The following is a 13,703-nucleotide window of genomic DNA, read 5'->3' on the forward strand; positions in this document are numbered from 1 at the left end:
TTTAGTTCCAGAGGGATACAGCTCACCGTGGAGCAGAAATAGACAGCAGCCAGGGAAGGCAGGGTGTCAGGAGAGGAGGCTGACTGGTTGGTCACATCGCAGCTGTACTCAGGAAGTAGAGTAAACAGGAAGTCGGGCTGGGTTGGACATCCTCAAGGCCCACCCCCCAGTGACTGACATCCTCCAGCAGGGCTCTATGTCCCAAAGGTTCTCCACTTTCCCCAAAGAATGCCACCAGATGAGGACCGAGTGTTCAAATATGTGAGACTCTTTAGGAATATCTCACACTTGAACCGCAACATCCATCGTTTTCATCTGTCCTACAACAGTGCTGTTATGAGTTGAATTTTTATTTGTATTTTGGTCCATTTCTTAATCCCTTCTTTGTTTCACTGTCTCCTTGTTTGCTCATGTCTCAGTATTATGCTGTAGTAGTGGCCAATGCTTTATAGGTCTCAACAGATCCATGCTGTCAATCTTTTCTTTTGGAGTCTAGGCTATTTTTTTGTTCTTCATTCTTTGAAATAAATTTTAGAAATAGCTTGTAATGTTTACCTCGAAAACAATGAGAGTTTTGACTGAGGTGTCGTAAATATATAAAGAATTCAGGGAATACTTGACGTCTTCAAAATATTGAATTATCCGTTGCATGAATGAGGCTCTTCCAGTTGATGTTTAATGGGTTTCTAATCTATCTTAAAATGTTCCTTTCACCCAATTCTGTTTCCTATTTCCCTCTTACTTTCTGAAGCTGTAGTAGACTTGGTAATTATAATTATTGTTTTCTTTATTAAAGGATACTTTTGTGGTGCTAGAGAGATGGCTCAGTGGTTAGGAGCACTGGCTGCTATCCTGGAGGACCCTGGTTCCATTCCTGGCACCTACTGGGCTCCTTGTCCCACTTGTAATTCCAGTTCCAGGGGGGGGATCTGACACCCTTTACTGGCCTCCATGGTCACTGCACACATGTGGTGCATGAGCATACACAGAGGCAGAACTCTCATACCCAAACTATTTTTTTCAAAGTCATTTTTAAAAAACATGTGTACCCTTGCTTAATTTTCACCCCTTTAGAGAAATTCAGTGCTGTCTTATGATCAATTTATGATCATTTCAGTTTTGTAGACGTTCCACTGGCTGACTCTTTAATTCCCCCATGCCAATAGTTTTTTATGTAGACTTCATAAGTCTTCTTATTTTTAAAATATTCCAGGTTGAGACACAGGTTGAGAGCTGTTTTCTGCTCACTCCCACCCTACTCTGGGAGACTTTGTATTTCTTTCCTAGACACTAAGGACAAATCATCAATAGAAAGTACCTCCTGCCAAACACTTGACATGAGTCTGGATGAGCATGAACAGAAGCCTCCATGAGGCTCCATGAACTTAAGCCCTTTGGAGAACTTTTCTTTCCCCTCATGTTTTGTTTGTGATGTTTCAGGCACGTGTGATTTTTGAGGTCTAGTTTCTCTTTCTCTCCTCCCCTACTCCCATTTTTAACTCTTGTTAGAGAACAGGCCAGAGGTGCTTAGAAACAAATGCTTTCTGATTAGTTTTTCTCCTCTTTTACCTGAAAAGCTATGTCTCTTCCAGTCCTCACAGGAACCCACCAGAGTGAGAAACCTGAAGTCTATACCTCATTAGCTCCACAGTAAACCCACCTCTGCCTGTGAATGAATCCAGTAGTCTATAGCTCTAAAGAGCAATATTTTCATTATGTACGGGAGTTTATCCTCTCATACTTTCTGTATTAGATCATCTTCTTTTGCTCAGTTGAAGAAAAGGCTCAGGGCAGTTTATGAACTTGCCCACGGTGATGAAGTTAGAAGCGTTGCTCGTTCCATGCAAGTTTCGTGCAGTCCGGGTTTCATTGCCAGCTACCGGTCCTGCCTGTAGTCCTAGCACTTCATTAACCTTCAAAACCTCTGCTCTGTCCTAAGAAACATTCAGTAAGCAAGGCTGCCTTCCCTGCAGGTCAGCCCTCTGTGCCACAGTCTATGGGAGGAAGGAGGAGTTTTAGAAATAGCATGGGAATGAGCAATGTTTCAATGAGTGTGGTTATGCAGTAGAAAGAGATTGCTGTTGTTGATGGGTCACTATCCAGCAGGGAACAGGTGGTGATCCCCGTATCATAATTCACGAAATATTTGGACGAGAAAACTCTCATTCAAAAATTAAATGAGTTGAGTTCCACAGTAAATTATTTCGATAATTATCTTTGAGTGGTCAGCAACTGAAGATTGATTTCTGGTTTGATAGCAAATTTTATGCTTTATTCTTTTTACTTGAAGATTTTATGGACATATATATTTAGAGCAAATGAATCTGCTCCAACTAATGTCAACAAGTTTGTTAACAATGCCTTCATTAAGATGGGGAGCACTTTCTTCACCCCAGAGTTGCCTTGTGTACCTTCCCAATCAAACTCTCCACTTCCTCCAGCAACCTGTGATTTGATTTGTGCTGGGAAATTGAATGGAGCCAGGACTGGGGCGCCAGTGTGGAAACAGGAAAAGGGGTGCTAAAGACATCTCCAGTTAGCAGCCCTGCTAACTTGTTTCACCTGGGAATCACCTGGGAAAAGAGCTTCAATGGAGGGTTGCCTACGTTGGCTTGACCCATGGACGTGCTGTGGGGGGATTTTCTTAATACAGTGCACACACAGCCTACTGTGGGTGGCACCATTCCCTGGTTAGGGTCCCTGGGCATATGAGAGTGGAGCCATAGGAGTGGAGCCGAGAATAAAGACAAAGCGAGCTTACCTGCGCCCCCTTTTCTCCGCTCTTGACTGGATGTGATTAGTTAGTTCAAGCTCCTGCTGCTGTGAAGTCCCTGATACCTGGAATTGTAAGACACCCCCTAATCCTTTACATTACTTTTTATCGGGGTATTTTATAACAACAGTAGAAATGAAGCTGGACCAGTAGTCTTTCTGAGAACTGCTCTGTGGATTTAAATCTTTTATAACATTTCTATAAAATCTCAAACGGCTTATGTTCCCAGGCTAATGTTTTTCTCCTAAATTTGTTCCATTTTGGATATCTTTTTTTAAACAGCTGAGCCCCAGGCATAAGAGAATCTCTTGCCTCTGACCAGTTCTTTCCCAGAGACTGTCCCAAGTTTAACTGCTGGTTGCTGCTTGTGTCTTCATCTGAAATTGTGCCAGTTCTGGAGGACTGGCTTATCTTCTGCTCCCCTGCTAAGGTGACGTCAACTGCTGTTTGACTGGCTTGCTTCCCTCACTTGCTGACAGGCATTCTCCAGAAACCTTGAAATGCTTTGTCTCAGAGCATATGCGACCCCAGAGAAGATGGTTACAAGAATGCCCAGTGCATTCCTGATGCCAATAAACTCTTTTTTGGGGGGAAGCAGAAGAACTTACTTCAAGAAAATTTTCAGGATATTTGAGGTAGCTGTAAAGTTACTCCAGGGATCCAAGTCATAGTTGAAACCATAAGTAGTAAGAATCAAATTACCAGACATTGTGGCACTGGGAAAATGGGCATTGCTTGGTGTTTTCAATACTATTTTAATCCAGCTTTATTCTAATTAGCCCCAATAAAAATAGAGCCTTGTTATTCAGCAATTGACTCTTATCTCATACTTCTGTGTGTGGTAATCTTGCTGTTTCTGTATATTTGATTATTAACTGGAAACAGAGGCAATGGTCTTGTTGCTATCAATTTAGCAGTTGGCTTGTACAAAGTTGAGGTGTTACATTTCTATAGGGTAAAAGAGAAGCTAACAGCACAGGAGGTGTAATCTTATCTTAAAATTGTGTGTGTGTGCGTGTGTGCGCGCATGTGTATATGGTGTATTTGTGTGTATGCACATGGTGTATGTGTGTGTGTGTATGCACATGGGAATGCGTGTGGGAGCCAGAGGTTGATGCTGAGTGTCCAGTGCTCTCACCTATGTTTTCAGACATGGCTCCTTACTTAACCAGGAGCCCACTGAGGAGGCTAGACTAGCTGGCCAACCAGCCTGAGGGGTCCCCTGTCTCTTCCTCCCCAGCACTAGGATCCCAGGCATACATGGCTGTTGCTGGTGTTTTTATGAGGGTACTTGCAATCCAAACTCCGGTCTGCATGTCTGCACGGCAAGCATTTCCCAAGCCCCCAAAGGATAATCCTTTTAACCTGTACAAAGCTTCTCTCACATTTAGCTCAGTCTTCACAGGCGTCTCTTTCTTTTCAGAATTTTCAGTTTCTTCTCTGTATGTTGACTTTGCATTAAATCTGCACCTTACTTCACCAATGCGTTGTCTAAATTTTTGTCAGATTTTCCGAGGTTTGTATGAGAAAAACGTCTTTTACCTTGAGTTTTCATTAGAAAGTGTCTCTCTTTAGTATTACTGTTTTCTGAGGTAGAATTATGATAGGAGGGTGCCGGAAGCTCTGTGGGGCAACAGGAAAAGACAAATGAAAGGTCTGAGGTTTGTTCAAGCTGTTGTGCTCACTCTAAACTGGGGGTCCAGTTTTGAAGGTTTGCTATGGGTCTCATACTCAAGTTTCATGAGCTGAGCAGCTCAAATGATAGACACTTGCACACCTGAGACGAGTGTGCTGTGGCTGTGAGGGAGAAGCTTCTGCAAGACCCTCCCCTAGCCCCTGGCCATCTCTAGCTGTCCTGGGTGTGTAGCCACACCGCCTTCATCTTGACCCCTGTTTCCATGTAGTTTTGTCTTGAAGTGTGAGTCTGGGTCCGTGTGTCCACGTTTCTTGCTGACACCAGGTCCAGTGCGTCAGGTGTCCATTCTGATGAGCTCATTTAAACTCAGTCTTCTCTCTAAAGACCCAGTCTTGAGAGAAGGTCAGATTCTGGGGTATTGCACTCTAGGGCTAGGACTTCTATAGAGGAGATACTGGGGATGGGTGCGAGGGGCGACACAACTCGACCCATTTGCTATCCTGGGGGATAAGTTTCTCTCTTCAAATAATTCCTTAGAGAGGAAAGGCCATTAATTCCTGAGAGAATTTTAGCTAAGAAATCTTGGTTTTACAAGGAGGTTTATTATCACGGCCTCCGTCATGCCTACATTGCTTTGCAGATGTGGTTATGATGAGTTCTCTGTGGGAAATTGCTCCTGTCTAGCAGAAGTGCTTGCGTTTAATAGCGAGTCCACCGTTATAAATTAAACACATCGTTTTCCTGCTCTGCTCATTTACATAACACAGCACAATAGATGAATACTGTAGATTTGGCTTGCATATTTAGTTTCAAAATGTTGAGTTTGTCTGAGGGGAGAAGAGTGCCTGAGTGAGGCAGGCAGCTCAGGGCCGAGCAATGAGAAGTAGTCCCCAACCAGAAGAAATTTCTGTTTGAGTGAGCACCTTTGAGCTCTCTGACAGGCACTGGAAGCCTGCCCCAGAGTCTCACTCTCTGCACATTCCTTACCTGTGAGTCTCTGTGGTAGTTCGCATTGTGCAAGAGGTGGCCTTTCTGATGCAGGCTGACCCAGGCACTGACCTGTAGGTGGCGCTATTAGTGCTGGCTCTCTCCCACATCCCTCCCAGTCCTGCTGACCCAGGTACTGACCTGTGGGTGGCGCTATTAGTGCTGGCTCTCTCCCACATCCCTCCCAGCTCTGCTGACCCAGGCACTGACCTGTGGGTGGCGCTATTAGTGCTGGCTCTCTCCCACATCCCTCCCAGTCCTGCTGACCCAGGTACTGACCTGTGGGTGGCGCTATTAGTGCTGGCTCTCTCCCACATCCCTCCCAGCTCTGCTGACCCAGGCACTGACCTGTGGGTGGAGCGGTTAGTGCTGGCTCTCTCCCACATCCCTCCCAGCTCTGCTGACCCAGGCACTGACCTGTAGGTGGCGCTATTAGTGCTGGCTCTCTCCCACATCCCTCCCAGCTCTGCTGACCCAGGCACTGACCTGTGGGTGGCGCTATTAGTGCTGGCTCTCTCCCACATCCCTCCCAGCTCTGCTCTTAACCTGTACATTCATTGATCTCCCTCCTGTTTGTTGAAGCTTGATCCTTATTGTGGTGAAAGGCCGCTCATAGTTAAGGCAACCGGGAGACAAGCATAGAAAAGGCGAGTGATGTGGTCATGGGGGTATGAATGTGTGTGCTGTCAGGGTTCCGAGCCGTGTGGGATTGTGCAACAGGACGAAGCATTCACAGGAAAGTGTTAAATCTCCTGGTTCACATCTATTTGCCTCTCCTCCTATGCATAAGACTTTGGGTAGGTGGCTTCACTGCTCTTCCTCCGGACTAGGGATAATGAAAGTCCCTGCCTCGTTACTGTAAGGAGTCCATAAAACATGTGCAACGGTCCACTGTGGGGAAAAATCTTGTGAGCTTTGCACAAGCAGCAACGATTGTCAGCTGAATTCATTCATGAATCTACACATCTAGGACAGTGCTTCACATTAAATAGATGCTCGGTACATACATTGTTGGATGATGAATATGGGAATGAATATAGAAAAATCTCTATGGAAAATATAGAATGAATAAGCTTAGTCACTTTAGTAGGCACAATAGTCAAAGCCTGCACAGCTTTGTGACAGTGGTGCTTAACTTGGAGATGCATTAGGCATGCTTAGACACCTGTATCCTCTTTTCTGTTTACCCCCCCCCCCCTTCTTCTAGTGCTGAGGACTAAATCCACAGCCCCTCCACATGCTAGGTACATATTTATCACACCACTGAGCTGTGTCCCAGCCTCCTGGAAAGCTTTTAAAGGGACCAACTCAAACTCCACTGTGGACAAGAGTTCGGCATCCCAGTCTCACTGTTTTGTCAGGAACCACCACGAGAGTAGAAGAGTCCACACTCCACGGGTATACTGTTTCGAAGATTCAATACTGAAGTGATTTTCTGAATGACTTAACACACCTTAGGAAACAAAACTCAGCTTCCTCCCGCCTTCCTCCCGCCCCCAATAATAATTACATCCTTGAAGATTTTGATGTCCATTTAAGATCATCAAAAAACTACTTTGAATTCATAAGCAATTTAGAGTAAGGTTTTGGCTCAAGTAATCACACAGTTTGTTCCCCCACATAAATCATGGGTGGAATATTTACATTTTTATAAGGTTTGGGACTGGTTCTTACTGTGTGGACTATTAGCGCTTCAGCTGTTTGTTTAGGTTAATTGAGAAGCAGTATGGGTTCCCTTGGATAAAAGCAGCTAAGGTCTACATGACATAAAAGAAAGTGCTCATGCATGCGCACGTGCGCGCGCACACACACACACACACACACACACACACACACACTACTGCACACCATGTCTCTTTGTGCCTGTTTTAAGGTCTGGGAATTGAACTCAGAACCTCACACATATTAGACAAGTACTCTACTACTGTGCTGCACGTCAGCCCCACAGATTGCCTGGTGAGGTAGTTGTGGAATATAACCAAGGAGCGGGGCAACTTTTTAGATAGCTGGCTCCTTTCTAGAAGGCTAAGATGAACACACCCACTTCTCCTGTCAGTCTCTAGATAGCCTCTCCAAACCACGCTCTCCCTTCTCTGTTACTTTCCCATGCTTGGTCTTAGAGAGTGGCAGGTCCAGTGCAGATGGCTCGCCTCTGGGAGTCAGTCATGTAAGTTGAAATGAGAATAGATTAAAAGTTAGAAATGGATCCCGAGAGGGTGCCATGGCTGAATAACCAGTCTCGTATGTCTTCTCATGCACTTTAAAAGATCTTGTTTATGGAAGAGTGTTTATGCTATGTCTTTCTTTGAGTGATTGCATTTTAAAAGAATTAGTGCCCTTGCTGGAGGTGGTGATGGTGCATTTGGGAGGCAGGGGCAGAAGGATTTCTATAGGTTTGAGGCCATCTTGGTCTATATAGTAACTTCAGGCAAGTCAGCTAGCCATGGGTACAGGGTGAAACCTTGTCTAAAAAAACCTAATACTCTCATATATCCTTTATAAACAGGATAATAGGATGCTAATTCAGAGCTAGCTTCATACCAACCAAGCAGTTTTTGGCAATTCCAAGGTTAAATTTTTTTCTCTTTGTTCCTTACTCTTTGGTCCCTCCCTTCCCTTTGTCATTCCCTTCCTCCCACTCTCTCTTCCTCCCTCCCTTCTTTCCTCCTTTCCTCCCTCCCTCTCTTCCTCTCTTTCTCTGTTTTTTGTTTTTAATGAGATGGCTTGGTCCAGGCCATGAATAACCCTGACTTGGTGATCCTCCTGCTTCTGGCTCCCCAGTACAAGGATTACAAGCATGCCCCACCCTGGAAGGCCTGGACCGAAGGATGGATTCTACCTCATCTATGTGTATTTATTATTACTTGGGGGGGGGGTGTTTAGAAGTGTCTCCCTATGGGCACAGTCCAGGTTGGTCTTGGATGTGCTGCCCTCCTGGATCTTCTTTGGGCTTTTGGATGCTGGGCTTAAAATCCTGGCACATGCCACTGTGCCCAGCTGCATTTATTTTTAAAGAGCTGCTTTGAAGGATTTCAGGCCCACTCAGCAAAGAGCATCTCTGAAGTATAAAGCATGGGGCATTACTCAAACCCTCCTAATTGGATTTTTCCCAGGCTCTGATCTAATCAGCAAGCTGTTTTGCTTAGCTTCTTGGTCAAGTTCATTCATTAATTCAGAAAGCATTTATTGAATATTTGCGGAGTCTACCCGTGGCCTAGACATAACAGGATTAGTGGATGAATGGAACCCTGTCCTTTAGGGGTTGATAGTCTTACTGAATGGAGGAAAGGAATGATAGGGTGCTATTTAACATGTACAGCGGATTTTTGTTCTTGAAATGTGTTCGCAGTCTTTCATGTCAGGTAATTGACATTAACTGTGACTTTATGCTCTGGAAACCGCATTATGAAGTATTTTCTTTTCATATTTATTTCACAGTTAATATCACAGTTCTCTTCAGACGTGCACTTGTGAGAATGCTCACTCCTCACAAAGTGATGTTGTGAAGTTAATAGAATCGTTGGCATTTCACGCTTTGCCGCCCGTGCATCTGGGAGGATTCTGAGAAGGAAGAAAGGACAGGAAGTTGAACTCCCGCTTATTGTTTTATTGGAGCAAATTGTAGTGTCAAACTGCTGCCCTCACCTCTTCCATCCATACACCAAATTCGGCTAGAATTTCATGTCATCTTCTACCACCATGATGGATGTAAATAGAAAACCATCACATGGTGATTTTAGTTGAGGTCTCAGATACATATTCTTTGAGGAAAAATGTCTATTTGTGTATGAACTATTAGAAAAAATGATGTTTTCCTGCTTAGAAGAGTAGAAAGCTGAAATCAAATTAAAAGTGCCTTCCATGCCCCCATATTTTCTATTTATGATTTTCTATTCTGTGTTTTATAAATCAACTTTTCTAAGAGGCACCCTTGGTAACAGACCGGCAGCTAATCATGATGCCTCTGAACACATTTTCCCTTCTAATTAATGCTTGTATGTGGATTATATATACCATTTTATTTTGTTAATATTACAAATTTAACCTTAAATTTTTGTCCATAATGAGGAATAAATGAAAAATAAACAGAAGACATAGTGGCTTCTAATCACAGGCCAGAAAAGGTTATGCTTTGGGAATCCTGGAAGCACTAGCTGGATCTCTCCAGGCGCCACACAAATGTTCTGTACTGTACGGATGCCTTGTGTCCTGATTCAGTAGCTTGGGTAGTTCATTGCTGGGTTAGGGGTTGGTTCCTAGTTACAGAGGGTAATGAAATTTGGCTGCCATGGTCCATGGTCCTCAGGACCTGAATTCACTTGCTCAGTGGTTTCTATGAAGACTTGACAATGGAATTTTATTTCTTTTCTCCTTCTCTTTCTCTTCCGCCTTTCCCTTCTCTTTGATTCCTTGATCTCCTTCTTTCCTGCTCCTTCCACCTCTTTTCCTCTCCCTCTTTTTTCCTGGTCCCAACTCTCTTGGATAGTTTGTGAAACTCTGAAAGACCTGTTTTTATCTCATATAAAATTTAAGAGTTCTTCAGCCATCCTAAGGCTTTATGCTTGTGTGTGTGTGTGTGTGTGTGTGTGTGTGTGTGTGTGTGTGTGTGTGTGTGTCTGTCTGTCTGCCTGTCTGCCTGCCTAAGGACCAAGCCTGAACCCAAGGTTGTTTTTCTTTTTGCTCCCTCCTTCCTCCCCTTTCTCCTTCTTCCCTTTCTTCTCTCTCTCTCCCTCTTTCCCATTGCCCCGTCCTCCAACTAAACTTTTAACCAGAGACTTTTGCATATAGTTACATTTTGATTTTTGCTAAGTTGCCCAGGCTAGCCTCAAACATATTATGTTGCCCAAGCAAGCTTTGAGATGGCAATACTTCTATCTCACCCCCTTGCTATGGTTTTTTTTTTTTTTGACACTTAGATGTAGGTTGTGGAGACTCTTGAAGACCCAAAGGAAGAACCTATAGTTTCTGATTCCAGAAATCCGTGTTTTTTTTAATGTTGATAATTGGATTAACATTGATGACAGACCTTTGAAGCTAGAGAAAGACCCTAAGAAACGTGCCAGAAGTGCTTCAGTGTGGGAGGAAAACTTCTGAGAGAGAAGGATTTCCATAGAACATTCTCTCTTCCCTCCCTACTCCTTTGTTTCTTATGTTAAACTATCTTACACCTTTAAATGCCCACTTACTTTTATTTTCCACATCAATGTCGTGCTATGTAGCCCAGGATAGCCTTGATCTTTCTATCTTCAAATCCTCCTGAGCTAATGCTGGAATCCCAGGCCTTTGTCACCACACTTAGCTACTCTTCCTTTCTCAAGTATATGGCTCAGGGTATGGAATAAACTTTGTCTTGAGGAGACAAAGTTGATGTTGTTAATTATCTGTCTTGGAGAAAATGCAGAAAGGACTGTCTTCCTTCAAGTCTTCCACCTTTAAGATGAATCTGGGGGAATTGTTGCCGGAGGCCTGTGGGAGCATTGGGGAACTTGGCAGCAAGCTGTTTTTGATAGTTCCTAACTACTGAAGACCTTAATTCTGGAGCTTCCTGGGTAGGACTCCAAGAGACCCCAAAGGACACAGAGAGCTGGACACCTGCTGAAATCTAAGACACACTGAAAGGACAGTGGCAGCATGAGGCACATGTTTATCTCTGAGTGTGGAGAGCTACTGTTCTCCCCTAACCTTACCAGGTCCGTTCCTAGGTGGAGTCTGGATAGGTCAATGAACATGCAAAGAGGCCATCTGCCTTTTAGGGTATAAAACAGCTTTCCCCATCTGCTCCTAGTCCCCCATCTTTCTGCTGACTCTGCCTTGACGGGGTTCACAGTATCTGTGCCCCTTGCCCCTCTTGCTGTGGGCTCCCTCGATTGTGTTGAGGGGTGGCTGAAGAAATGTGGGCTGTTTCTTGGCAGATGTCAATCAGTCTTTTCACACTGAGAGCTTTCAGCTCAATGGACAGTGGTCCTCTGTAAAGAGAAGGAAGCTGTCTCGGAAGAAGGGACTAAGAACAGGCTTCTTTTGGAAACCATCCTGAACAGTGTGGTTTGGGGCAGTGGGGCTGCAGGAAAGAGGGCTTGGCTTATGTTTCATTGGTGACAACTTGAGTTACTTCCCAGGTATCACACACATCTACTCCATTTTTTTTTAGCCTGTAAGTGGAGAGGCTTCACTCTTGCTCCCCACCCTGAAAAGAAGTTGAGCTCTCAGCTTCTGGTCCTGCAGTCCTATCACAAAGCAGCTGCCTTACGCTCCCTGACTTGTAGGGGTTTGTCTCTCTCTCTCTTAGGAGATGGGTTGTCTCACCACAGTTGCAAAGAATATCAGGTGAGTCTCTTTATGCATATGTGCACATATGCAATTGCTTGTATGTTTGTTAATTTATTTATTTATTTTTCTTGCTGCAGGAAAGCCATCTCCCGGACAGGCCTCCAGCATCTGGCTCCGGCACATCCTCTCGGCCTTCCTGTGGCGAATGGTCCAGCAAAGGAGCCCAGAGCAACTTTGGACTGGAGCGTAGGTGTCTGCTGTTTTGTTCTTTTTTTTTTTTCCCTCAAGTTAATTTCAGTTATGTGCTGTGTTTTTCTAATCTGCTGAGACCCCTCAGTGGCCAAGCTAATGAGATCACTAACTGTAAGCTGAAAGCTGTGGGCCCCAGCCACATGCAGGGCTACTTTTCAGTCCTGCCCTGCTATGTCAACAGTGAGTAGAAGAGGCTCCTCCAGGTCCTTTCTTCTGGGTGGTGGTGGGGAGATCGTGGGGGAAAACAAATTAACAAACTAAAACATAAAAATCATATGTGCTGATGGTGTACCATGTGGTGTTTTGACACATGTACACAAGGTATGTTTAAATCAGAGTAAAGCATATCTACTCAAACATTTATCAGTTATGTATGCTGCAAGCAGTCCACATCTTTTTTCCTACACTCCTGCAAAGTACTGTACTGTTTGTTTAATCGTGTAAAGAAGTACTCGTTGTTTATGGTCACTCTACTGTGGACCTGTATCTAACTGTGACGTACCGTCCATTGAAGAATCTTTCCCTTGAGTATTTCATGTCTCTCCTAGCCTTTAGTCACCTCGCTCTCAGTGTAAGGTAAACCTTGTAGTAATTTATACGTGAGACTGCAAGGCACTCTACTTAGTGCCTCACTTATTTGACTAAACCTGAACATCTCCAATTCTGTCTATGTTGCAAACGACAGGACTTTCTTTGCTGTGGATAAATATCCCACTCTGTGTATGCACCATATTTCCCCCTCACTGATAATATGACATTTTATTGAATTGAAAAGTAACACCCTTAGCAACAGACTATAAAACGTAAGCTCTGAATTTTATGTTGGCCTAAAAGGGTCTTTGATTTGAACTAAGACTTAAAGGCATGGCTGTTTTCAATGCCCGTGTATGTATGGATAAATCTTATTTGCACAGTCTTTCAGCTTGGCAGAACTGAAATGCTTTAGAGGGACTTACTGTCGGAACGCTGATAGATGCTTCTCCAGTAAGCCAATGACACAGTCTGACAAGCGGAAAAAGGGTTGCCCAGTAGCGAGTGAGACTTGGCCTCAGCTTCTATTGGGGGAATAATGGGAAATATTCATTTCTTTCTTTCTTTTTTTTTTTTTTTGGTGCTTTTAAAGCTAAAAATTATTGGAACATTAGCTAAATATTATTGGCACAAATATAATGGTAGATCCTTTTCTCCTGCCCCTAAGTCATCTGAATATTTGCTGGATCAGGCAAAGAAACCATTACAGAATCGTCCTGCCTCTGTCTCTGCTGTAAACATCACTGTTACATATACAGTCACATATACAGTCCCCCAAGGCATGTAAACATATAAAATGAAAAGGCTCTGCTGTGTAGTATGGTTTGAGCCTAGGGCCAGCACTCCATCATTAAATGATTCCCGAAACCCTTAATTTTACTTATTCTCAGAGAACAGCGTCTCTCTCAGTAGGCCAGGCCTGCCTAGAATGCACAATGTTACTGAAGCTGACCTTGAATCCGAAAGGAGGCTAGACTGCAGACACCGGCCACCAGCTCCAGCTTCCCCACTCTTTACTAATGGGCCCTTTCTAGAACTGGAACGAGCCTCAGGAACTGTCTGTGTTCTGCTTCCAATGTCAATACCTTCCTCAAGCTTCGAGTGTGTATATGAAAGAGCATTGACATCCTTCCGGTACCCTCCATCTGTGTGTTCTGAGTCACTTTGTTCAGCATCTGCTTTGCGTCCAGTGACTCTTTTAACCCTTTACCAGTAAACACAAGCATGCGAACAGATTGCGTTTTTGTGAAAGGAGGG

The 13,703-nt window shown here is 44.0% G+C and overlaps 1 protein-coding gene across 7 annotated transcripts in view; it reads left to right on the plus strand.

The window, feature by feature from the left end:
• Positions 1–13,703, plus strand: part of DGKI (diacylglycerol kinase iota) — a 443,272-nt gene that overhangs the window by 131,955 nt on the left and 297,614 nt on the right. For all 7 annotated transcript variants that reach the window (XM_084786170.1, XM_084786172.1, XM_084786173.1 and 4 more), the window contains exon 2: positions 11,801–11,909. In XM_084786170.1, coding sequence (XP_084642296.1) covers positions 11,801–11,909 — 109 coding nt within the window. The remainder of the gene's footprint in view (positions 1–11,800; positions 11,910–13,703) is intronic.

Source organism: Acomys minous (assembly GCF_964271855.1).
Source record: "Acomys minous genome assembly, chromosome: 6".
Classification (NCBI taxonomy): domain Eukaryota; kingdom Metazoa; phylum Chordata; class Mammalia; order Rodentia; family Muridae; genus Acomys; species Acomys minous.